The following is a 24,929-nucleotide window of genomic DNA, read 5'->3' on the forward strand; positions in this document are numbered from 1 at the left end:
AGTAGATGCTTCTTTTGATTTTTGGGGGGAGATTAGAAAAGCTCTTTTCTCAAGAACAAAAGACTTCGAAAAGAGTTATCAGTCATTATTGTCACATTACGTGCGATATTTGGAGGTAGTAGGGATAGAGGGTGACTACACAAGTCATTACCATTATCTGCAAATTTGTTACCAAATAGTAAGAAGTGGGAACATTTCAAGAGTAGCACCAAAAAAGGTGAACATAAATTATGAGGCACAGTTCTCAGGTAGTTTAGGGCCTATACAGGAAGTTGTTAGGAGCTCGAAAACTGAGAATGAAAAGGCGTGCGTGGATGTTTCGCGAAAATTAAAAAGTGAAACAAATCGATTACTAGAAGAAAATGAGCAATTTAAGTCCAAATTGGATCAACAAATCAAGGACTGCCGACTTGCTGAAGAAAAGGCTCGCATGTATGAGTCACAGGTCACTGACGTTACCGTCAAATACAATGCTGCTTATGCTGAAAAGGAAAAGGCTGTGGAAAATCTTTGTGAAGTGCAGAAAGAATCGGAGTGTCTACGACAACAATTGGACGAAGCTCGTAAATATTTAAACGCTGAATCCATGATCCGTACGGATTTGCAAAACCGCATTCAGAGACTACGCGAAGAACTCACGTTTAAGGAGCAAAGTCATTTGCGAGAAATTGATGAAATACATTCTCGCCACCAAGCTGAAATCAGTGCAGTGTTACAACAGTTGCGTGAACAACACGAAGAACAAATGCGCAAACTTGAAATGATGTACCAACAAGAGATTAATAGTCTTCAAGCAGAAGCCAATCATAGCTTGAATAGTCGCATTAATGAGTTGGAAGCTACAAATGCTGCATTGAATACCCGTAATCGTGATTTGGAGGAATTGATCCAACAGGAACGGACATGCCATGCTGCTGAGGTAGTAAATCTGGAAGATGAATTGCGACGTCTACGAAATGGAATGGCACAACAACAACTACAAGAAGAAAGTGCTATGTACGACAAATTACTGTGGAACGAAGAAGATATGAGTCAACCCAGCAGGGAGAAAGATCACATCGAAATTTCCCAAAGTGATCTTGAAGAAATGGTACTGAAGAAAGGTACTAAAGAAGTACATATCGGTGGTTTCCAATTTAAACCTAATGCCAATGACAAAGAGAATGACGTCAATTTCCATCGCTCAGGCACCATTGAGGGTGATATCAACAAATTGAGAGTTAGTGCAACATATGAACCTCCGATCCACATGGTTATGAAGTCACAAGAAATACAAGGTGGCGCTAGCAAAAAGGCATCGATGTTTAATGCCAATGAAGAAGTTACCGGTTATCGCACAACCAGAGCTGACGCTAGCAATGTTTCAGGTTATCCTCTACGAAGAAAATGGATTTACCACGTAATTAAGCAATGGAAAAGAAGTCCCCGTCCGAGCTGGTTGCTGAAGGTGTTGGGTGCCATCACCTAGAATTAAGTTATAATAATTGTTGCATTCATATAATTAGTTTTAGAATATAAGTAATGCCTTCAGCAGTTACAAAATTAAATGTAATTGCAATATTACTAAAAAATTTAGTTTGTAAAAGATAAGATACTAATACATACAATTGTTAAAAGATTAGGATCTTTTCACGGCGGGGAGTATGGACAATTTTATAGAATTGTTTTTAATGGTGTCAGGTAGATTTTAGTCAACGCACCAATGTGCTATCTTTACACATAACAGATGTCGGCCATAAATAGAAAGGGTCGGTAATAAAATAGTGTATGTTTCTTATCACCCGCAACGCAGTGTGTGCGTGGTGTGCATGATGTATTTATGTACACAGCGTACATTACTAAATGTATTGTCTGTGTGTGTTAGTTTTAAGAGTTGTAAATATTTTGTAGAATAGTAAATAAAATTTGAGTTTCTTTCGAACCATCGAAGAATATACATCACCCGCGTGTTTTCGTTCTTGGGGTTTTCCTTAGGTTTTCTTGGGCTGCATTGTAGTGATGAGGCTAGGAGTCGCCTCATCAGCCTTCATATCTCCTATATTTATTCGTTAAAATATTAAAAACGTTAAAATAACTATGGCATTCCATTATATTTTATCGTAGTCGAGGCAGCAAAGCGCACCGGGTTAAGCTAGTGCTTTATAAAATTGAATTTAAATATTTCAATGATTTTATGAATATGTGTAAAGTTGTTAACATAAAGTATGTAATAAACATAAAATACAAAATATCAAATAATAAATACAAAATATAAATATTAAAATATGGAATATAAAATATATAAAAAATAAAATAAAAATATAGAATATAAAATATAAAACTTAAAATATAAACTAAAAGCAAGTAAGCTAAGGCTATAGTCGGACGGGGCGACCAAGTGATACTCTACACCACTACCCCTGGGAATTAGCTTTCAGCAAATCAAAATTCATTTTTGGAACAAATAAATTATTGTACGAAAAAATTTTGTGGATTATGTTAAACACGTGCAATGGTATAACTGTTTATATCAACAAAACAGATATATCATATACATAACAGATATAATATGATATAAATGTGGGAATGAGTGTAACAGTTATGATATTGTTTGGGTTGTGTATACTCACAATAACATAACTGTTAGAAACAGTTCTGTGTTGTATATGAACGAGTGAGAACTTTATTTGTTTTTTCGTTCTCAAATATCTGTTGTACAACAGATATTTTTCAAATACTACAGATACCAACAGATACTATAGGTGTAACAGGCATGTGTGAATAAGTTCTAAGGAAAAATTCATAAAAAATTAAATTTTTAAACATTTTTATTATTTAGGGGATAAAAAATATTAAAGACATGAACTCTTACAACTGAACGCACCAATTTGAATGTTTTTCTGGTTTCAGTGAGTGGAATGTACGGGGGCTACTAGAAAAGTTTCCGACCTAATAATGAAAACGCGAATATTTATCAAAAATAGTTTTATTATATTCCAAATATTTATTGCAAATAGTTTTCAGAGAGGTGCATAAAATGACACCCAATTTTTTTCGGAATTAGTTTATTTTTTTGTATTTATTAATTAACTATTAATATTATTATAATTTTTTATTTATTGTATTATGGATATTTATGAAATTAGTCATATTATGTACAATAATCACAAAAACATTCGATTGTATACAAGTAAATGAATAAATATTGACTTTGGAAGTGAATGCTATAGCATACACGTCATCCTACGTCACCATGAAAATGAATGCCCTCGAACGTGTTAAATTGGTGTGGTACTGATTAAAAAGAGAGGGAGATAGACAGAGTAACATATTTGCTTTCCTATGGTTAGTTTAACAAATACTTACATATTATATTTATTTATTATATTTATTTATTATATTTATTTAAATAAATATTATATGTGCCTACAACATCCCGGAAGGGAGAAGGCATACTTCTTCCATATCAATGAATGCACAGCGATTCATATTGGCACAATAATATGGGACTTACTTTTATCGCCGAGTCCGAACGGAGTATCTTACGACACAACTTGTAAATAAGTTTTCATGGAAGGGAAAAGGAATACTTCTTCCATATCAAGTCCGAGCCCGAACGGATTATCTTACTACAAAAATTGTAAATAAGTTTTCATGGCTGAAATACTCAGGCCACCACCGCCGAAAATGTTGTTGTTCTGGTCGGGGATTGACCTTAAGAGAATAATACCTTCAAAAGCCCTTAAAACGACGCGTCACTTTGTAAGGTAGGGGTTGTTCGAAGCTGGATGTACCTACAATACATTTACCGAAGTATTATCCACCTACATACTTGGGACATTAAAGTCATTTCCACAGAAGTACAGTCATGGGGCTATATCGGTGTACAAGCAGGCTGATAAAGAATATATACACTTTATATGATCTTAAATTATTATTTCGAGGAGTTACAAACATAATGATAAACATAATATACCCTCCATAACAAATCAAACGATTTTGTTATTCCTAATGGTTTTCATAATGCAGAATTTGTTATTGGTCCATGGAATGATTCTAAAGAAATTCGAAATTCACATTTTTGATTTGGTTTGTAGTACTCGGTCCAGTAGCACCATGTCTAACCAGATGTTGTATCCTGACTTTCGGGTCAAATAAGTTATAGGTGCTTTATATGTGCATATCATTATTATTTGACTCTTAGGGACGCGATATCTTATAGAGAATTTTACGGTCGTTGTCTTTTGCTTTAGTCACTTTTTGGTAAGGCTCACAGTTTTTGAGATATATAAAAAAACCAAAAATATGACATATGACCATGAATAAGTTTCTTCGCACGCATGGGATCAACAGAGATTTTTAAGACCTCATTTGTAATGACAAATCCTACTTTTCCACCAAAATTCAGCTCTGTGGGAATTTTTCTATTTCAATTCCTATTTTGTTTGGGCTACATACAATAAATACTTATTGTATCACACCAATATCCATTTATATCAGTTTGTACAAACCAGATATAAACAAATATGTTCCTATTTTTCTGTCTATACCAACTCATATCATACCTGTTTGAAAAAGTATCAGTATCAACTTGTAACTGAAACTACATTCTACATATCCTTACTCACTCAATGTTGAAAAATGTCGGAACTGATATATTCAGTTGTATCCATGCAGGTGTTTAGATTATGTCACCTTATCACAGCAAGCTTAACTAATAATATAATAATTGTTCCACAAACATCCCAGAAGGGATATGGAGTCCCCACCGATTCATATCAGCTCATCGCCGAGTCCGAACGACGCACAGTGGTCGAAATCACTGATCTAGCGGCGCGAAATTAATAACTTGGAAACGAATGGAGATATCTTTCTGAAATTTTGCACAAACTCAGTCTGTGTCCGTGGGTAATAATGTACTAAATATGAACAACATCGGCTAATATTTTGGTATAGCCCCATATAACGGTACCTCCTGATATTCGGTATTTTGAGGATTTAAGCCACCCTTTCGTTCAAAATTTGTTGTAATTTGGTACTTAGGGTTTCTAGCGATCACTAAACCTTTCCATAAAAAATTGTGGCTATAAGTTCACTATTGGGTATAGGCCCCTTTTAAGGTACCTCCCGATTTTCAGTATTTTGGGGGTTTAATGCTACATTTTCCGGCCAAATTATGTGTAATTTGGTATTTGGGGTTCCAAGTGGACACAAACATTCTCCACCAAAAATTGTGGACATAGGTCTACGTTTTGGTATTGTCCCCATATAACGGCACCTCCCAATATTCGGTATTGTTAGGAATTTGTCTACATTTTCAGACCAAATAAGTTGAATTTTGACATAGAAGGTTTTCGTTGGTTATACATCTTCTCCACCAAAAATTGAGAACATATCGCTAATTTACTCAAAGAGCGGCATAACTCAAAAAATGCGTTTTCTGAGTTAGCAATTTATCTTTTTTCTATGACTTTTACCTTATCTTGTGTCAAATTTTCGTTCTGATAGCTCTAAAACTCAACGAGTTACAGCTCATTTACTACGAGTTTGGCATAATTCAACAAAAAAGTTTTTAGGGTATTTGAAGCACTAAAATACTTCAAATCATGCTTGATCTTGTACAGAATTTTAGCACTTATATCTGGCTAGCTCTTTACACAAAATGCTCCAAGTAGTTATTTAATTTTTCGTGTAATAATCTTTTTATGTTGATAAATAATATTTAAATCGCCAATTTAAAACTCGTTTTTCTCGAAACTGGTTTTTTGAGATGTGTCACTCTTTGAGTAAATGAGCGATATCTAGGTCTATATTTTGATATAGCCCCCATATAACTGTACCGACAGATTTTGGGTACTTTGAGGATTCAAGCTATTTTTCAAGACAATTTATCAGCAAGATTTGCAGCTATTTGCAGCTAAATTGTGGTTATTCGGAATCTAGGAAGTCCAAATTATTTGGTAAAAAAATTGAACTGGACCTTAGAGAACCTTTGTAGTTACGCTCCATTCAACACAAGTATATTGCACTAAAAAAAGAAAAAAAAATAATAATTTTTGAAAATTTATTGCTATATAACTATGTAACTTCAGGCCCAAAAATTTTTTTTTTTAAATTTCACTTAAACCCTCCCCAGTCAATAAAAAAACTTTGTTTAGTTTTATTACGAATTTGTTTAACAATTAAACAAATATGAAATCAGGTTTTTTAGTAACAATTTTGTTAAAATCTGATGCATCAAAATTGCTTGCACTTGACAGTGAATAACTGTGTGAATATTTACAGCAACAAAAAAGTGAAAACAAAATTTTAGTCAGCAGAGTGTCTGTAATCGATACAATGGAAAACATTTCGCAATTTTATACTTTGATTTTTTGACTTTCGCGCCGCTAGATCAGTGGTTTCGACCAGTGTGCGGCGTGCCCTAAGACACCACCTGTAGAGAATTTTTACATGGCTAATATACTCATTAAATGTCGCTAACATTACTAAGCGGTATTTTGCCACCGTTGAAAATTTGATTTGTAGAAAATCCAGGTCAGGCCACAACAAATTTCAATGATGGCAGAATACCCTCAGTAATGTTGGCGACATTTCCTGAGTATTTCAGCCATGTAATACTTCTCTAAAGGTGGTGTCTTAGGACACGCCGTTCGGACTCGGTGATAAATAGTAGGTACCATGCATCGGGGTGCACTCATTGATATTACAGAAGGCTCTCTTGTCCCTAATCGGATGTTTATGGCACAATTATATTTTATACGTTTCTAATGAAAATTCCAAAATTGGGAAATTGACATTGTTTAGCTCCTTCTGCTACATATTTAAATTTTCTTTGAATATCAGGTTTCTTTTTGGAATACACCTAATATAAATATATAAGCCCGACATAAGGACACCGAGTACATTTTAAAAAATGTGACGACGATGCTGCAATATATTTAAAGAAAATCCAATTGGATAATTAATACGCTAGGCCTCCACGTAATTTGCATGATAGAGACAATATGCAGAATGATAGGAATATGTGGTTTTCTACACAAAACCCATTATATATTAGGCAGTAGGCCCGTTATCTAGCAGACACGTTATTGCAATTTGCATCAGGGGGAAAGGTCAGTAATTTTTTTGTACCCTCAGCATTTATGCTAACGAGGGTATATACACTTTCATACGGGCAAAATGTGCCTCATCGAAATAATGGTTTTAGACCCCAAGTATGTTTGGACGAAATGTGTTTCAGAAAATTTGGAGTTGATTTAGCCATGATATAGCCGTCTGTCTGGCCGATTTGGTCCAAAATTTGGCTTTGGTAATATTTTGTCCAAACTTAGTTTAAGTTCGAAAATGGGTTATATCTACCCACAAAAGTTCGAAATTGTTCGGAAAATTTGTGCGCACGATAACTCTTGAAGGGAGTAACCGATTCGGTCCATGCTTATCACATCGTGAAATTTCTACCAGACATAGATGAGGTTTCAATATGGACTCAGTCGGTCCACTCCTTCAGTTTAGGACCAGTTTAGGACCAGCTCTCGAATCAGTTTGATTTTTGTTGAAGCAACCTTTATTTACTGCCCTCCATACGACGGTACAAGTTTCATCAGGTGCAAGTTCATACTTCCTGAGAAAATAACCTGAAAGGTGCAAAAAAAACCCTATGACAACGTGTGTAGTGGTTGTAGCACATCCTAATATTTCTACCAGATATAGATCAGGTTCGAATATGGACCTTATTTGTCCACTCCTTCGGGTACCTCCCACCCTTATCTTTGGATAAATTCACTTTAAGACCTTGACTTTGATTTTTGCTCTTTGTTGAAGCAACTTGCATTCGCTGCCTCAATTACGACAGTAAAAGCTTTTTTCTGGGGCAAGTCCATACATCATGAGAAACAGCCCGAAAGTTTTAAAAAACCCCTATGGCACCATATGTAGTGGCTGGAGAGGTCGAACCGAATACTGCGTTCGTCCAGACTTTGGATATCGTAATTTTTCTTCAAATATTATATGAAATTCGAAAGTGGTGCTTATAGGTCCCCTCCTTCCGCTACCTCCCCCACAAAAATTCGAAAATATTCGCTAAAATGGTACGCGCGATTTTTCATAGACGTAGTAACCGATTTGGTTCAAACTCTGGACATTTTTACCAAAGGTTTTCCTAGTGGCCCTGTTTATAGCGATATTACGTTTTTCGTAGGCTAGTATGGTTAAAATGCCCTATCTATCGATATTCCCGCAAATTTTTGAACTCTAATCCTATCCATATTTTTGTCGGTTCATACTCCCAAAATTTTAAAAATCCCCTAAATAAATAAGTTTTTGTTTTTTTTTGGAAAAAGTATTTCAGTCCACACAGGCTGAGGATATCTCTCTGCCAACTGATACTTTTTTACTTGTTCCATATGTAGGCTACTTTAGCGGTATATGCCCTCCAGGAAATAAAATATAGACCAAAAACATTTTTTTTATTTTTCATACAAAAGTAATGATCCATTTCACCCGCCAAATAATATCAGATGATTATCCAAAATTGTAGGCCTCTTCTTCTACTAAATCTCATACCATGTGCACAATTTCGTGATTATTGAGCTATAATTGCGACTTTTAGCGTGTTTATGATTACACTACAAACAACTAACTAGGTACATTAGACTGTAACTCTGTTATCTTATCATGTACAACAACACAATTGAGATTAATAGAAAGGTCAAGCGTTCCTCTTCAAAGTATAGTTTACTTGCCCGGAATGTCTCTTCCGGGAATAAAGGCATAGGCTGTATATTATATATTTAATATTTTAACCCTCTAAATATTACCTGATCGCCATCTCAAATTGCAATCTTCTTCGTTGTCATATACTCTTACCTTATTTAAAATATCGCGTTGATTGGGCTATCATTGCGACCTACAGAGCCGCTACAAAATTGGATAAATATTATTTTTTTGATCCATTTCACCCGCTAAATATTTCAGGATCATCATCAATAAAAATATGGATCTATTCTGGTCTGAACCCGACCTCCATACAAAATTTCGTGACGATCGCCCATAATTGCGGCCACAATTTACAATTTATAATGGACAGACGGACGGACACACATCTCAAAATCGCTTTATCTCGTCGAGATATGAAGATTGGTATACCACATTGGGGGACTCCGAAATATAATAATAAATAACTAGAACGTCTAAATATTGTGCTTTGGTGACTAAAACGACGTACCAGTAACGCGGTGTATATACAATCTATCTAAGTCATCGTTGGGCACCATCACAATTAAAGGCCAAACATTGTGTATGTATTGTTTTTGTGCTTGACCGAATTTGATGAAATTTTGTCTGTAGGTACAATAGGTGTGAGAATACCGAAATATGGAGTGGGAAGGGGACCGCTACCAAAACGGTTCAATGAATCAGCACTTTGATAACAAGAAGTAAAAACGCCGTTAAGTTCGACCGGGCCGAACTTGTATACCCTTAACCATAAATTATATTAAAACAATCAAAATCCCCAACAAATCGGGAGGTATGGTTTATGGGGGCTATAGCAAAACGTGGAGCTATACCGACAATTATCTCCCGAAATATTTGATACCTCCAAGGGAGACAAAAATACCTAAAATCCGGAAACCTGAACCTGTACAGAATATTCTGTGTGGAAATACCCACAACGAAGACAAAATACTAAACTGTAGCCATTTCGGTGGTCAAATGATACTAAATGAAAAATATCGAAAATCCGGAGGTAGCAGAACTTGGACCTACTTCCTTACATAGCTGGCTTTTTACAGAACATTTGTTCCATAACCCGAACTAAGAAAAGATCTCCAATCCTCTCTGTTTGCTGCGGTATTTTCCAAATCTGGTATATGTAGCTTTCTGATGTCTCGTTTCACTTGTTCATTCCAACGAAGATTTGGCCTTCCAGATCTGCGTGAACCTCCATGCGGCCCGTTTTTATACGCCTTTTTAGCAGGTTCATCATCACTCATTCTTATGACATGGCCTAACCATCGCAATCGTTGTATCTCGATTCGTTCAACTATATTGATGTCGCTGTATAGTTAATACAGCTTATTGTTCATGCGACGTCGATATTCGCCGTCAACGCAGATTGACCCGTAGATCTTTCGAACAATTTTCTCTCAAACACAGCCTTATCTGCTTGCGCAAGTACCCATGCTTCGGAACCATACTTAAGCACTGGCAGTATTAATGTTTCGTTAAGTGTTACTTTTGTTTGAAGAGATGTGGCTTTATTCCTAAACTGCTTACTCAGCCCAAAGTAGCATATGTTGGCCAACACTATTCTTTTTCGTATTTCACAACTGATGTTGTCTGTTGTTTTTATGGTGGTGCGAGGTAGACGAAGTTCTTTACAACCTCAACATTGTAGGTACCAACATTCACAGATGGTGCGAGATCTGTGGACATATTACGCGTTGATACCATCAACTTGTTTTTTCGTCGTTTACTGCCAGGCCGACTTTAGCAGATTCCTTTCGACTTTTGCAAAGGTGTCAGTTACTTCCTTTACCGATAGACCCATGATGTCAATGTCGTCGGTATAAGCAAGTAACGTATGGCTGTTTATATATATGTTCCACTTCTTTTGACCTTCGCGTCTCGTATGACCTTTTCCAGCAGGATGTTGTCACACGACAGGCCGCCTCCTGGTCTGAAAACTCTTTTGGTATTGAACTCTTCGGAGAGGTTCTTTCCTATTTTAACTGAGGACCGAGTATCAGTTAATGTCATCTTACAAAGCCGAATGAGCTTTGCGGGAATACCAAATTCAGACATGGCTTGGAATACCTTTGAACATATAGGGCTGTCGAAGTCTGCTTTATAATGGACAAAAAGATGGAAGGTATCGATCTGAATTTCTTGGGTCTTTTCCAGGATTTGGTCTTAATGTAAATATGTGGTCAATGGTGGATTTGCCCGGTCTAAAGCCGCACTGATAGGGTCAAATTATTTCATTGACCATAGGCTTTAGTCGCTCACACAATATACCAGATACTATCTTATATGCAATAGGGAGCAGACTTATGCCCCTGTAATTGGAGCACACAGTCTTATCTCCCTTTTTGTGGACTGGACATAGGATGCTCAAGTAGCAATCGTCGGGTACGCGTTCCTCCTGCCAGATGGTACTAACTAGCTAACGCATACACCTTATCAGCATGTCGCTTCCGGTTTTGAAAAGCTCGGCTGGTAGGCCATCGGCTCCTGCTGCCTTATTATTCTTCAGCCGAATTATTGCTGCCCTTACCTCATCTTGGCCGGGCGGTATACATTCAATACCATCTTCTGGGATTGGACCTATGGTATCTTCGTTGTTTTCGTTAGTACGAGGGGAACTAGAAAAGTTTGCGGCCTAGGCAACACGCAGTATCGTCAGGCGTCGTTTGACATTTTTTTTTTGGAAAGTTTGACAGTTTTTAGCCTAAGCGTACTCAGGACCGTCTGACATATGACCATCTGTTTGGTTTGTTGGTTACAGTGGCTCAATTGAGACACCTCCAAAACACGGGTTTTCAACGCTTTTACAGCTTTTCTCATACGCATAGTTCCATGATTCGTCACCAGGCAACACGGGATCCGATTATAAAAATGGCCAATTATGCCTCTATCTCATGGTACATAACATGGCAATCTTGCATTATAAGACCCTCACGAACTTCGCATTTTGTGGAGTGTCGGCCACGATTGAAATTATTAAACTAGTTTTTCATAGGACTATAGGATGTTCGTTTATCGACATACGAAAATTTAATTTGATCGATGCTCTCTTGTCGTGATTATCCACGTCGAAAGTTATGAAAAATTATCGGACCAGTAAATTCCATTTTTTTGCAAAGTGATTTTTTTAAGTCACTGTAAACAACACAACGCATGGTCGTATGTCAAACTGTCCTGAGTACGCTTAGGCTAAAAACTGTCAAACTTTCCAAAAAAAAAAGTCAAATGACGCCTGGCGACACTGCGTGTTGCCTAGGCCGCAAACTTTTCTAGTTCCCCTCGTATTGGATACCAGCAGTTTGGAAAAATGTTCTTTCCATATCCCGAGCACACTATCTGTATCAGTTACCAAATTACATTGCTGGTCTCTACAGGAGGATGTGCCTGTACCAAATATATCAGTTTGATGCTTCACTCTTTGGTAGAATTTACGGACTTCATTCTGACCCCTGTACATCTCGATTTTTTCACACTCCCGCTTTTCCATTTCTCTATTTTTCCTGCGGAAAAGACGTTCATCCTCTCTCCTTTTCTCCCTATACCTCTCTCGTGCGCTACGTTGCTACTGATTGTAGAGTATCCCTATATGCCGCATTTTTCTCTTCGGTCGCAGCAAGACACTCCTGGTCATACTATGGGTTCCTAGGTGGAGGTTTCTGGTGTCCAAGTATGGATTTTGCGGCTGTTTGTGCTGATATATTATCGGGACGAGGAGTGCTTCCATTAAGCAATTGTGCCAGTTGAGTGGAATATGCTGTGGCTATCTGTTGTGTTTACAACTTACCGATATCGAACTTTCGAGTTGTTTCTGTTCGCACTTTATTTGCAACGTTTAGACGGGTGCGTACCTTTGCTGCAACAAGATACGAGGGCTGGCCTATCAATGAAAACGCGAATATTTACCATCAAAAATAGTTTTTTTTTCTTTTCCTAAGTAGTCTCCAGCATGATTTTTACGCTTTTTCATGCGCTCAAACCAATTGTTGAATCCCTTTTTCCACTCCGATTTAGACACCTCAAAAACTTGGTGTTTGGTGGCTATGAAAATCGTTGACCACGTCTTTTTTCTGGAATCAAATAAAGTCATTGGATCCCCAGTCAGGGCTGTACGGCAGATGAACCATCGATTCCACGTTTTGTCCGGTCAAACAGGCGCTGGTGAGAATCGATGTGTGAGAGCTCGCATCGTCATGATGCAGAATGATTCGCCTTCTCTTGTTCGTTTTTCTAATTTCTCAGGAGACTTCTGGCAAACAAATTGTAGTGTACCACCCAGAATTAAGCGTTCTTCATTTCTGAAGCCGTATAGTCGCCACACGGTCAGTTTTGCCGAAGGAACAGCCGACCATTTGCTTCGAAGTGCATTATACATTAACAACTTTCGTTGTATATGGCTCGCCTTCGAAGACCTAAACGGTCGATTTCTGTTTTGTTTCGGGCTCCTAGTCATCGATTCAAGATTCGTCGTCTGTAACGATCTTATAAACGTCGTTTGAAGCACAACGATTGTTTTTATTCACAAGTTCATTGCACCAATCCACAAGAGCCTCTTTTTGAGCGATTGTCCAATTTTGCTAGATCTAACAAGAAAAATCCATTTTTGCGGCCAGGTGTACGTGCAACATCAAATGTTATTTGGTGGAAAAAATGCTATCGACATACAAAGATTTAATTTGATCGATGCATTCTTGCCGTTATTATCCACGTCAAAAGTTGTGAAAAATGTTCACATTTCAATTTTTTTTTGTGGCAAAGTGATTTTTTTGAAGTCACTGTAAACAACACAACACATGGTCCTACTTGACGTACTTGACTGTCCTGAGTACGTATAGACTAAAAACTGTCAAACTGTCAAAAAAATTTCAAGATATTCTCCTTTCCAATTTTGCCGTTCAAATCGCCTAGAATAATTTTAATGGTCAACGGCCATATGTTTCTTCTAAGTGCTCGTAGAATATATGTATCTTTGGTCTGTTCGTCCTTGTCTTCGGTTGGAGCATGAGCGCAGATAAAGCTAATGTTGAAGAATTTTGCTTTTATCCGTATTGTAGCAAGTCTTTCATTCACTGGAAGCTGGAGACCAGATGTTTAAAACTCCGACCAACTACAAAACCGCAACCAAACTCATGCTTTGGGTCATGGCACCTTTAGGTTTTGTTGTGGCGTTTTTCCCAATCCATCGTATCTTATCAAGTACATCTGCCACCTTTCCTATAAAGAGTGCGAATATTCAAGGTGCAGATTCGCAGATTATGGCCCTTAAAACGTTTGCGGGGGTCGTAAACTTTACACGCAGAGAAAAATATTTTTCGCTTTTGTTGGAACAAAAATATCTGTTTTGGTTCCAAAAATGTATTTGTTTTGTTTAAACATTGTAGTCCAAATCCAAAAATACCATCTTTTGCTTCAAACATAGAAAACAAAAACAACTTTCGAATTTCCGCAATATTATAAAAATCGTTAACAATACCGATTGTAGGAACTATCATAATCTAATTTTGTTTACAAAAAGTATTGTCAACCCAGAAAACCAGACCAGAAATTTTTGATTTGAGTGTATCTACTTCTCATATACACTTTTCGTAAAACTTGGATATAAATGTCGCGTATAATATTGCAATCATTGATGAACACAATACATGGTTTGCTGCATTGGCTCACAACAAAGACAAAAAAAAAGCAACAAGCACCCACCACAACATAAGGAATAATTAAACACCATAACAAACTCCGGTATAACACCAAACCTCAAAGCACAATGAAGATGAAGAATGAGACAAAACAGAAACAAATAAAAACAAGAGTCTCCTTGTTGGGTACACACAAAAACAAAGATAAAGGCCGTGTTGAAAAAAACAATTATGGTGAGTTTTGTCTGTATGACATGATCATACAGACAAAACTCACCATAATTGTTTTTTTCAACACGGCATCGAATAGCGAGAGAAGAGAAAAAATTGTCGAAGAAACGAGAGAACTATTGTCCAGTTGACAAAAACAATTTTTGGATTTTACAAAACCCAATTGTTGGAATCACAATACTACATTTGGAATTTAACAATATCTTTACAATACATATTTTGCTCTTCGAATATTGTTGGATCAATCATATTTTTTTCTCTGCGTGTAGAGGGGTTTGTTTTTCTTTTCTTTAGTTCTTTCATAGTAGACTGTTTTTTTCTAGGGGAGGGTTACTAACCCGACACCCAAACCCAAGTTTTTAACGTTCTTATGGGAGAACGCGCGGTACATGTTATCTCACTACCTTTAACGTTTTATGAAGGATTTTCTAAAAACCTGGACCTGTACCGACCATATTATACAGATTGTTTTATACCCCCAAACTAATATGAACACTCAATTTAAACCATTGCCGAACAGCCATTTGTCGCTGGTTGCAAAGTTTTTCGGCAATTCACACACACGACCCGAACGCAAAGAAAGAGCGTTGAAGAGAGAGCAAATATTTTTATTTTTTTGTTTATTTTGTAGCTTGCGTGCATACAAACTTACTAACACACTGTCATAAAATACATTCACGTTTTTAGCTGACCTCTTCTTTTTCGGCACTGATTTAAACCATTTCGGTGGATAATGCGGCTGGAGAACAGTTTTATGAGGGCTATATAAAATGTGGACCGATATAACTCATTTTAAATAAAAAAAATCCTACGAGTAATATAAACTTCTGGGCCAAATTATAAAGCTGTGTGTTAAATATTGGGATTTCATTGATATGACTTATGTTTTATGATGAATATACACATTATAGTGTCTCTGGCGAATGTTCCGATGTGTTACAAACGGATTCACAAAGTTCCATGTTAGAGTGGAAGGTATAAATAAAGAAATTTTCTATATTAAAACTGGAGATAACCTAGGGTAAACAGGGTAATTCCAAAACATCGATTTATTTTATGAAGTTTCAAAAAGAATACATAATTATTGTCAATTCAGTATTAATGCTAGATAAATAAATAGGTATGTAGATAGATTACTAAGGTTTACACGGAAAATCCGAACAACGGGCCAGCAACGCGGACCCGGGTCAGCTAGTATAAAATGTAAAATAAAAAATATACGGCTTCTTGCCTTGCCATGTGTAAAGAGATTTAGGAATTGTTTTTATTTGTAAAAACAGAATGCACAGTATCCTACATTCCAGCCTCATTTCGTCAAGTGTTATGTCATAAATGTCTGCTCTACATATACATTTGTTGTTGTTGTCGAGAACATTGAGTTTGCTTTGCTTTAAGATATCCTGTCTGACTTTTGTGTAGTAAACATGCTAGGGATGGCTTACATTTTGCATATTAAAAAGGAAAAGCATGAACAAACCAAAAGATAAGTGTGCATCCGTTCTCGCTTACACTCCTTTCGCTTGGTGGCCGCCATATAAAGAATAAGGAATATTCTCTAATCCTTGAGATGTTCGTTGCTAACTTTGTTTGTGGGTAGGTTTATTTTATTTCTATTTTTTCTAAGATTTTACTTTTGAATTGTTTTGAGTGAGCAGAGGCAATGCATTGGTTGTTTTTGTTTTGTTTTGCATTTTAGCACTTTACATTGCCTGGTGCCTTCCTTTTTTGCCATTTTGTTTTAACACAATTTTGAAAAGTAGATGTTCCAAAGAAAATGTGTTTTTTTTTTCTTCTGTAATGCGGATAGTTTGTGGTCATTCACCGACTCTTCAAGTCACTACACCGGCGATGGTCTGAGTATCGCAAGGTTCACTTGTATGTGTGTGAAGAATTAGACCGTGTGTAAATATTGGAAGTGTAACCATTAGTAGGCGCAACCGGACGTGGTAAATAGCAACGTTTGTTTAATGTCTACCAGTTATGACAAAATGTATGCACATTTTTAAGGATTATCTTAAGAATGGGGATTTTTATAATTTTTCCAGGCTCTTAGCCTTCAAATTTTGATTTATTCTCGAAGGTAGTTTTTTCGATTTCTTTAAGCCAAATAATAGGTTAATGTAGTCATAACCGCTAACAAATCAAACCTACTAACCCATTATTTAAAAAAGGGTATGTTACACGAAATCTGTACGTATTCTGCGGCCACTTAAAGTCGAAATATAAGTTCAAAAAATTATTTGTTGTTCCATTTATATTTGTTGTTGTGCTAAACAACGTCATATTTGCTCTCGTAGTAGGGTAATGCCTGTCTTGAAACTGTGTAATCCATTGTCGGGTACAAATTTAAATAAACTGCATTATTTCATTCCTAGAACAGTAGTTGTTGGAATTATTTTGCTCAGCTTGTATTTTGTGGCATGTTACAACAATCCCGTTAAAAGGATTTTAAATAAATCGGCTTTGTCTTGGTAATACACCATTTTCTCTTAACACATACTTATATATACTTTTAAATAAACTTATGTTTGGTAGACTTGGCTCATATCGAGGATGATAAATAGATTATATTTGGTTTAAATATTACAGGATATTCTTCTTTAATCGCATATGGACACTGAGAAAGTGGTGTCACTTGTGTTGACATGACATTAACTCATGCGGATGATTGTACGATACTACCTTTCCTGATGACATTTTTGAAGGACTGAATTCCCGATCTTACCAACTTTTCCACGCGAGGAATATGCAGATATCCGCCACTAAATCTACGGCCAATCTGTTCACCACATGGACGGCGCAAGTGAGAAGAGAGTTGAATGTCGTGGTCGATGGTAGCAGAATTCCGACCACAATTCTAGGGGTCACATTTGACAACACGTTCTCGACGTCCGCGCATGCCGCAGCTGTATGCGACAAACGAAAATGTAGGAACAAGGTCCCTAGCCGGTAGCACTTAGGGTGCAGATAAAGAAACCACGTTGACCACATAAAACGTTATAGTTCGGTCTATTTGGTCCACGAGTGTAAGTGGAACGCAATGGAAAAATATTCAAACTTGTTAGAATGCCGTAATGAGAACAGCAATAGAGTTCCTCCTATAGTCTTCAGTGGACCATCTACATGAGGAGGCAAAGATTTTTCTAGTACAGCAACACAATGAGATGCTTTCGTTGCTCGGGTGTTATCGTAAGGGACATCCCAATCACCAAGGATCTTCACGTTCTAGAGAGGGAGGTCCACCGATATAGTGCGAATAGACCTCGAAGTACATCTCCCATCTATCACATCTGAGGAGCGTCAGCTGCCACGACAAACCAGAGTAGTGTTGGCTAACTACGTTCGGGATATTGCATTCGCCTGAATTCTTATAGGCCAAGGATGGCACCGTGCAAAACATCTGCCCAGAATGCGGCATTGCCCGCACAACACACTGCACCTTTTCCACTGTCCTGGCAAACCTACTCAATCTAACTCCAGTGGATCTATTGCTGCACCCATCGAAGCCGCCACATTCCTGGAATTGGAGATAGACCCAGAGCTAGATTGAGCAGAAGAACGAACACACAAACATACTATAATAAACAGTGTTACATCGACAAACAATACTTACTTAGTTGTCCTTCTACAGAACATTTGGCACGGTGCTCTTGAACCAACTTTAGATGGAAGGTGCTTAAACCTGGGAAGTTTTTGCGGATTCTGAAACTACAATATTCATAGATGAAATAATCAATAGTCAATGAAATCGCCGGAGCGCTTTTTAAATAAATCGTGATTCAAGTTGACATTTTAGGGGTTTTTTAGGCTTTCAGGATTTTGCTTGGAAAAGGGATTAAAGATAATGTTTCAGATATGAAAATTCTCTACAAGACTGACCTTTATGATATTTTCGTAAGTTTTACCGTTATTGAGATATAGAAGTTCAAATTGGGACAATGAATTGACTGTATCGCTATCTTATATAAAACAATGCCATACATGGTGCGCCTTAACTAACTTTAAGTAAAAACTCATTATACCTGGGAAGTTTTTGCAGATTTTGAAACAGCAATGTTCATAGATGAGAAAAATCCAAAAACAAGAAGAAATCGCGTGAGGGATTTTTAAATAAATCACGGTCAAAGTTCACATTTTTACGTTTATTTTAGGTTTTCAGGATCTTGCTATCTAAATGGGACTAAAGAAAATGAGTTAGCAGTGAAAATCCTCTACAAAATTTTCTTAAGTCCCATTTCGACGGGACTTGCGGTTTCCAACCAAAATCCTGAAAACCTAAAATAAACCTAAAAATGTGAACTTTGACCGCGATTTATTTAAAAATCCCTCAAGTTAGTGGTTCATACGACGCGAATAGTCGCAGTTAACGCATAATTGGGACATAGATCTTTCGAAGAATTTTTTCTATCAAACACACCATGCACCATTTGCTTGGACAAGTACCCAGGCTTCGGAACAATACATTAGTACGGGTAGTATCAGTGTTTTGTAAATTGTTATTTTTGTTTGACGAGATTTCACTTTGTTTTTAAACCGCTTACTTAGCCAAAGTCGCATCTGTTAGCCAATATATTCCTTCTTCTTATTTCACAACTTATGTTGTTTGTTGTGTTTATGGCGGTATCGAGGTAGTCGAAGTCTTTAACTACCTCAAAATTATAGCAACCAACTTCCACATTTGTTTGTTTACTACCAGACCCATTTTTGCAAATGCTCCTTTGAATGTACAAGTTACTTATTTAACTGATCGACCTATAATGTTAATGTCAACAGCATAATCAAGCAATATGTGGCTATTGGTGTATATTGTGCCATTTCTTTTGATATTTGCATCTCGTATAATCTTTCCCAGCAAAATGTTGAAGAGATCACACGAAATACTGTCACTTAAAACCTCGTTAGTTGCTGAACTGTTCGGAGCGGTTATTTCCTATTTTAACTGACGATCGGTTATCAGTTAATGTTATATTACAAAGCCGAATGCGGTTTGCTCGGATACCAAATTCAGACTTAGTTTGCAATACCTTTGAACGTAAGCGGCTTTCGACGGCTGCTCTATAATTCACAAAAAGATGGAAAACGTCGATAATTGGGAAAATTGTGGATTTGCCGTATCTAGGCTTTAGTGGTTCACACAATATCCCAGACACTACCTTATATGCACTAGGGAGCAGACCTATGCCCCTTTACTTAGAGCACACATTCTTATTTGGTTCTTGTGGACGGGATACATGATGTCCAGGTTCCAATCGTCGCGTACGCATTCTTCCTACCAAATGGTGCTAACTAGCTGATGCGTACGCCTTATCAGCGTGTCGCCTTCGATTTTGAACAGCTTTGCTGGTAAGCTGACGGTTCCTGCTGCCTTATTATTCTGCAGCCGGTTTATTGCTGTCCTTTGCCTCATCTTGGCCAGGCGGTATAGATACATTCAATACCATCTCTTGGGATTAGATTTGTGGTACCTTCATCTTCTTGGCTAGTGTTTGAAAAAAGGTTCTTTACATATCCTGACCATACTATATTTATCTGTTACCAAATTACCTAACTGGTTTCTACAGCGGGATATGCCTCTTTGATAGAATTGTCCGACTTCATTCTGGCTCCTGTGCATCTCGATTTTTTTACACTACTGCTTTTTCATTTCTCTCTTTTTCTGTGGAAAAACTTTTCTTCTTCTCTCTTCTTTCCTTCCGATACCTCTCTTTGGCAGCAGCACGACACTCCTGATCATACCATGGGTTCCTTGGTGGCGGTCTTTGATAACCAAGTATGGATTTTGCGATAGTTTGCATGGATTAAGGCAATCTATTGTCCAACTTTTGGGTTGTGTCTGTTCGCAATTTATTTCCCTGCCAACATTTTTGAAAATGTTCGATCGCTTAACATTGTGATAATCTGGGATTCGTTGGGATGATCAATTCAATCGCGGAAGAGCGCACCTAACGATCTTCTGCGAATCCCCAACATAAAGTAACTGTGTCCGGGAAGCGAATCCCGAGGAAGAATCGCAGATTAATCATATGGAAGATCATTAGAAGATTAAAATATAAAGAAACAAGTGAGCAAAGGCTATAGTCGGGACGGAGCCGACCATGTGATACCCTACACCACTACCCCTGTGCATAAGCTTTTCACTGGTAAATATTTGTTTTAGGGAATATAATCCGACTACCACCAAAAATAATATGCCTCTTTCTCTCTGATCCGATCAAAATTACGACCTGTAGCTTGATTGCAAAAAATGGAAGAATTGGATGCATTACCGACTATTGTGGTATCTCCCTTGTTTGACCACCTTCGCCAACCTGCTTTACACCAATGTAAAGGTAATATTTTTTTCTTCCATTGACAGGCTTTGCCGTTGGAATTCCCCTATTAGAAGCCGATATATTCACAAAGAATAAAACTTGAATTTGGCTCCAAATGAGTTTTTCCCCATTCCGACCCCTAAATATTATCCGACTATCACCAAAATCAATAGGCTTCTTAATTTGTGGGGCCCCATCTACCCCCAAAATTTCTTCACTATCCGATCAAAATTCCAACTTGTAGCGTGATTAAAAAAAATGGAAACATTTGGTATATTACTGAATTTTGCAATATCTCGGTTTGCTCACTTACGCCAACATACTTTGCATCAATATAAACAAGATCTTTTCTTCTTCCATTGACGGGTATTTCTTTTGGAATACTCCAACCAGAAGCGGGGATATTCGCATAAGGAAAAAACGTTGACTTTTCTCCACATAAGCTTTTCGCTCATTCCGACTCCTGAATATTATCCGACCATCACCAAACTAAATAGGCTTCTGTGGGACCCCCATTAACCGCTAAAATTTTGTGACGATCCGATCAAAATTGCGACCTGTGGCGTGATTACAAAAAAATCGGAAAAAGGGATGCACTATCGACTATTGCCATATCTCTGCTATTTGACCACCTACGACAACCTACTTTACATCGTTGTAAAGGTGATATTTTTTAATTTTCTTTTTGCTTTTGATATACCAGATTTTGCTTTTGATATACCTCTTAAAGAAACAGAGATATTGGCTTTGAAATAAAATGTTGACTTTTCTCCAAATAAGTGTTTGCCCATTCCGACCCCTAAATATAATCCGACCATCACCAAAATCAATAGGCTTCTTCATCTGTGAGACCCCCATTAACCCTCAAATTTTCATGACGATCCGATCAAAATTGCGACCTGTAGCGTGATTTCCAAAAAATGGAAAAATGGGATGTATTACCGACTATTGCGATATCTCCGTTATCTGGTTACCTATGCCAACCTAGTTTGCATCATTATAAAGACGGGATCTTCTACTTTCGTAGTCGGGCTTTGCTTTTGGAAAATTTGCAACCAAAGCTGTGATATTCGTCAATATAAATAAAATAGCAAAAATGAAAATTGGGGTTTTATTTGCTACTATTGTGATATCTTCGTTGTTTGATCACCTACGAGCACCTACTTTACATCATTGGAAAGGCGATATTTTCTACTTTCATTGTCAGGTTTTGCTATTGGTATACCCCATATAGAAGCTGAGATATTCGCTTTGGAAAAAAACGTTGTCTTTTTATCCACCAAAGTTTTTTGCCCTTTCCGACCCCTAAAAATTATCCGACCATCACCAAAATCAATAGGCTTCTTCCCCTCCGGGATCCCCATCAACATCCAAAACTTTGTGACGATCCGATCAAAATTGCGACCTGTAGCGTGATTACAAGGTTTAGATGGACAGACGGACGGACGGACGGACTGACGGACGGACACACATAGCCAGATCGACTCAGCTCGTCGAGACATTCATTTTGGTATATATAAGTATTGGTCTACGACCATTATTTCAATGCGTTACAAACTTTTTGGCCAAAACCAACTTATAATTTCCTCCCCACATAGTGGTGTAGGGTATAAAAAGTAAAAAAGAATAGAATTATTTTCTTTGGATTTTGTTCTTTTGTTTCTTTTTGTTTTATTTGTTGTCTTTGAGTTTTACACCCTTTTGTTTTCTTTTCTGCTTTGTTATGATTTTTAATTATTCCTTATGTTGTTGGTGGTTACCCTGCATTATTCTTCTGCGCTTCTTTTAGCGAATTTGTATATAAAATTCACCCACGCGAGTAATTTGCCATTCGTAAACGATTCTCTACAATTATTGTTTATTATCAATCGCTATGAATCTCTACGATCGGTTGTTACTAAATTTTTTTAATTGGTTCCATATAATTCTCATATACACATTCTACATAAATTTGATATAAATGGTACGTATAATATTATCATTGACAAACACAACACATGTCCGGGTTTCGCCAATTGAAATGAAGAAAGTGAATGGAACCATTATACAACCACCACTACAACATAAGTAATAATTAAAAATTATAACAAATCAGAAAAGAAAACAAAAAGGGAAAAATCAAAGACAACAAATGAAAGAAACAAAAAAAAAGAAGAATGAAAAAAAATTTGATGATTCGTCACCGCATCTTGGTCGCAATTCCCATTGCATAAACATTTACTTTAGGTAAATTATTCGCCCACGAGAATTATTCTTAGGCTATAGAAAATGTTTGCAGGGTAGTTATGCTGCTTCTTCATTCACTTTTTTGTCTTTCTAGTTAAACTTGGCAAAACTCAGACATGCGTTGTGCTTATCAATTCTTATAATATTATGCGTGACATTTATATCAAAGTTCTGTAGAAAGTGTATATGTGAATTATATGCAACCAAATCAAAAATGTCACTAACAATCATCTAATGCTCTTCTGTTATTCTCCAGGACGATCATTTGACAAATCTAAGAACAAAAATGTAAACAATCATCTGTTACTCTTCCAGAAGAGTATTCTGTTATATTCCAGAGCGATCATTTGACAAATTTAAGAAAAAAATGGTAACAATCGTCAAATGATCGCCGTTGGGAATCACATAAGATTAATCTGCCGACGACTCGTTTACAATTTTGAAAAATATTTGCAGGGTTGTTACATGTAATCGGTTAAGTAACTTTGTTTGTAACTTAGTGGTGGTGAATGTTTTCCATCTATCACAACGTGACCAATCTTTTGTTGGTTTGGTGCTGGTACTGCTAACTACCATGTTTTTTTGGCGCTGCGAAGTTTATCAACCTAATTCCATTGTCAGATGTTTCACTGTGGAGACTGAATTTCTCGACTGTTGGGCGAAAGATATTCTTCTTTCTAATTTTGACATTAAAATCGCCTCAAATAGTTTTAATGTCATGCATGGGCAAGGCAACGGTCATATACATATGTGTTTCTTCTAAGCGATTTGTTTTGTCCCTGTCTTCAGTAGGATCATAAGCGTAAATAAAACTGATGTTGAAAAATATATTTCATTCAGCCGGAGGTGAAGCTGGAGACCAAATGTTTTAACCTCCGACCAACCATACCATACCATGGAGGGTATATTAAGTTTGTTTTTTTCTGTTTGCAACACAACGAACTTATCATTTGCGACCACACGCAGAGAAAAAAATATTTTTCGCTTTTGTTAGAACTACAATATCTATTTTTGTTCCAACAATTTATTTGTTTTGTTCAAGCATTGTAAATCCAAAATATACCATATTTTGTTCCAAAGATAAAAAATAAAAACATGTTGCGAAATTCCGTAATATTGAAAAAATTATTAAAAATACCGATGTTAAAAACTATCATAATCTAGAATTTTTACAAAAACTATATTTATTGTCAGCCCAGAAAACCTGTTACTGAAATTTTTGATTTGATTGTATGTAATTCTCATATACACTTTCCACTTAACCATGTATAATATTATGAGTATGTACTGACAAACACAACAGGTTTTGCCAGGTTGAACTAAAACGACAACAAAGTGAATCATAACTACTACTCTATTACGCTCATCCAAGAACACACCTCAATATAAGGAATAAAAACCATAACAAATATGAAAAGAACTCACAAATTACGACCGGGCAGGTTTTCTCCCAAAAAAACTTCACAGATTGTGCCGGGTATAACTCAACTATCAAAACCAAAAGAAGAATGAAAAGAAGAAACAAATAAGAACAAAAATCTCATTATTGGTCAAGGGTAAACATAAAATCATTCTGTCAAACAAAATTCGCCAAAGTTGTTTCCCCACGGCTTCGAATACCGATAGAAGAGAATAAAATTGTCAAAGAAAAGAGATTAATATTTTCCAGTTGACAAAAACTATTGTTCGATATGACACAAACAATTGTTATAATTGACAAAATACATACATACATGATCGAACAATATCTTTACAATACTTATTCTGCTCTTCGAATATTTTTGGATAAATCATATTTTTTCTC

The 24,929-nt window shown here is 36.7% G+C and overlaps 1 protein-coding gene across 1 annotated transcript; it reads left to right on the forward strand.

The window, feature by feature from the left end:
* Positions 1–430: 430 nt before the first annotated feature.
* On the forward strand, positions 431–18,121 carry LOC141386640 (lamin-C-like). Its single transcript, XM_073955556.1, has 2 exons — positions 431–1,399; positions 17,963–18,121. Exons 1-2 carry the CDS (start codon positions 431–433, stop codon positions 18,119–18,121), a joined length of 1,128 nt encoding a protein of 375 aa, XP_073811657.1.
* The last annotated feature ends 6,808 nt before the right edge of the window (positions 18,122–24,929 follow it).

This window comes from Musca autumnalis, unplaced genomic scaffold (assembly GCF_047663935.1).
Source record: "Musca autumnalis isolate F117 unplaced genomic scaffold, ASM4766393v1 scaffold_5, whole genome shotgun sequence".
NCBI classification, from domain to species: domain Eukaryota; kingdom Metazoa; phylum Arthropoda; class Insecta; order Diptera; family Muscidae; genus Musca; species Musca autumnalis.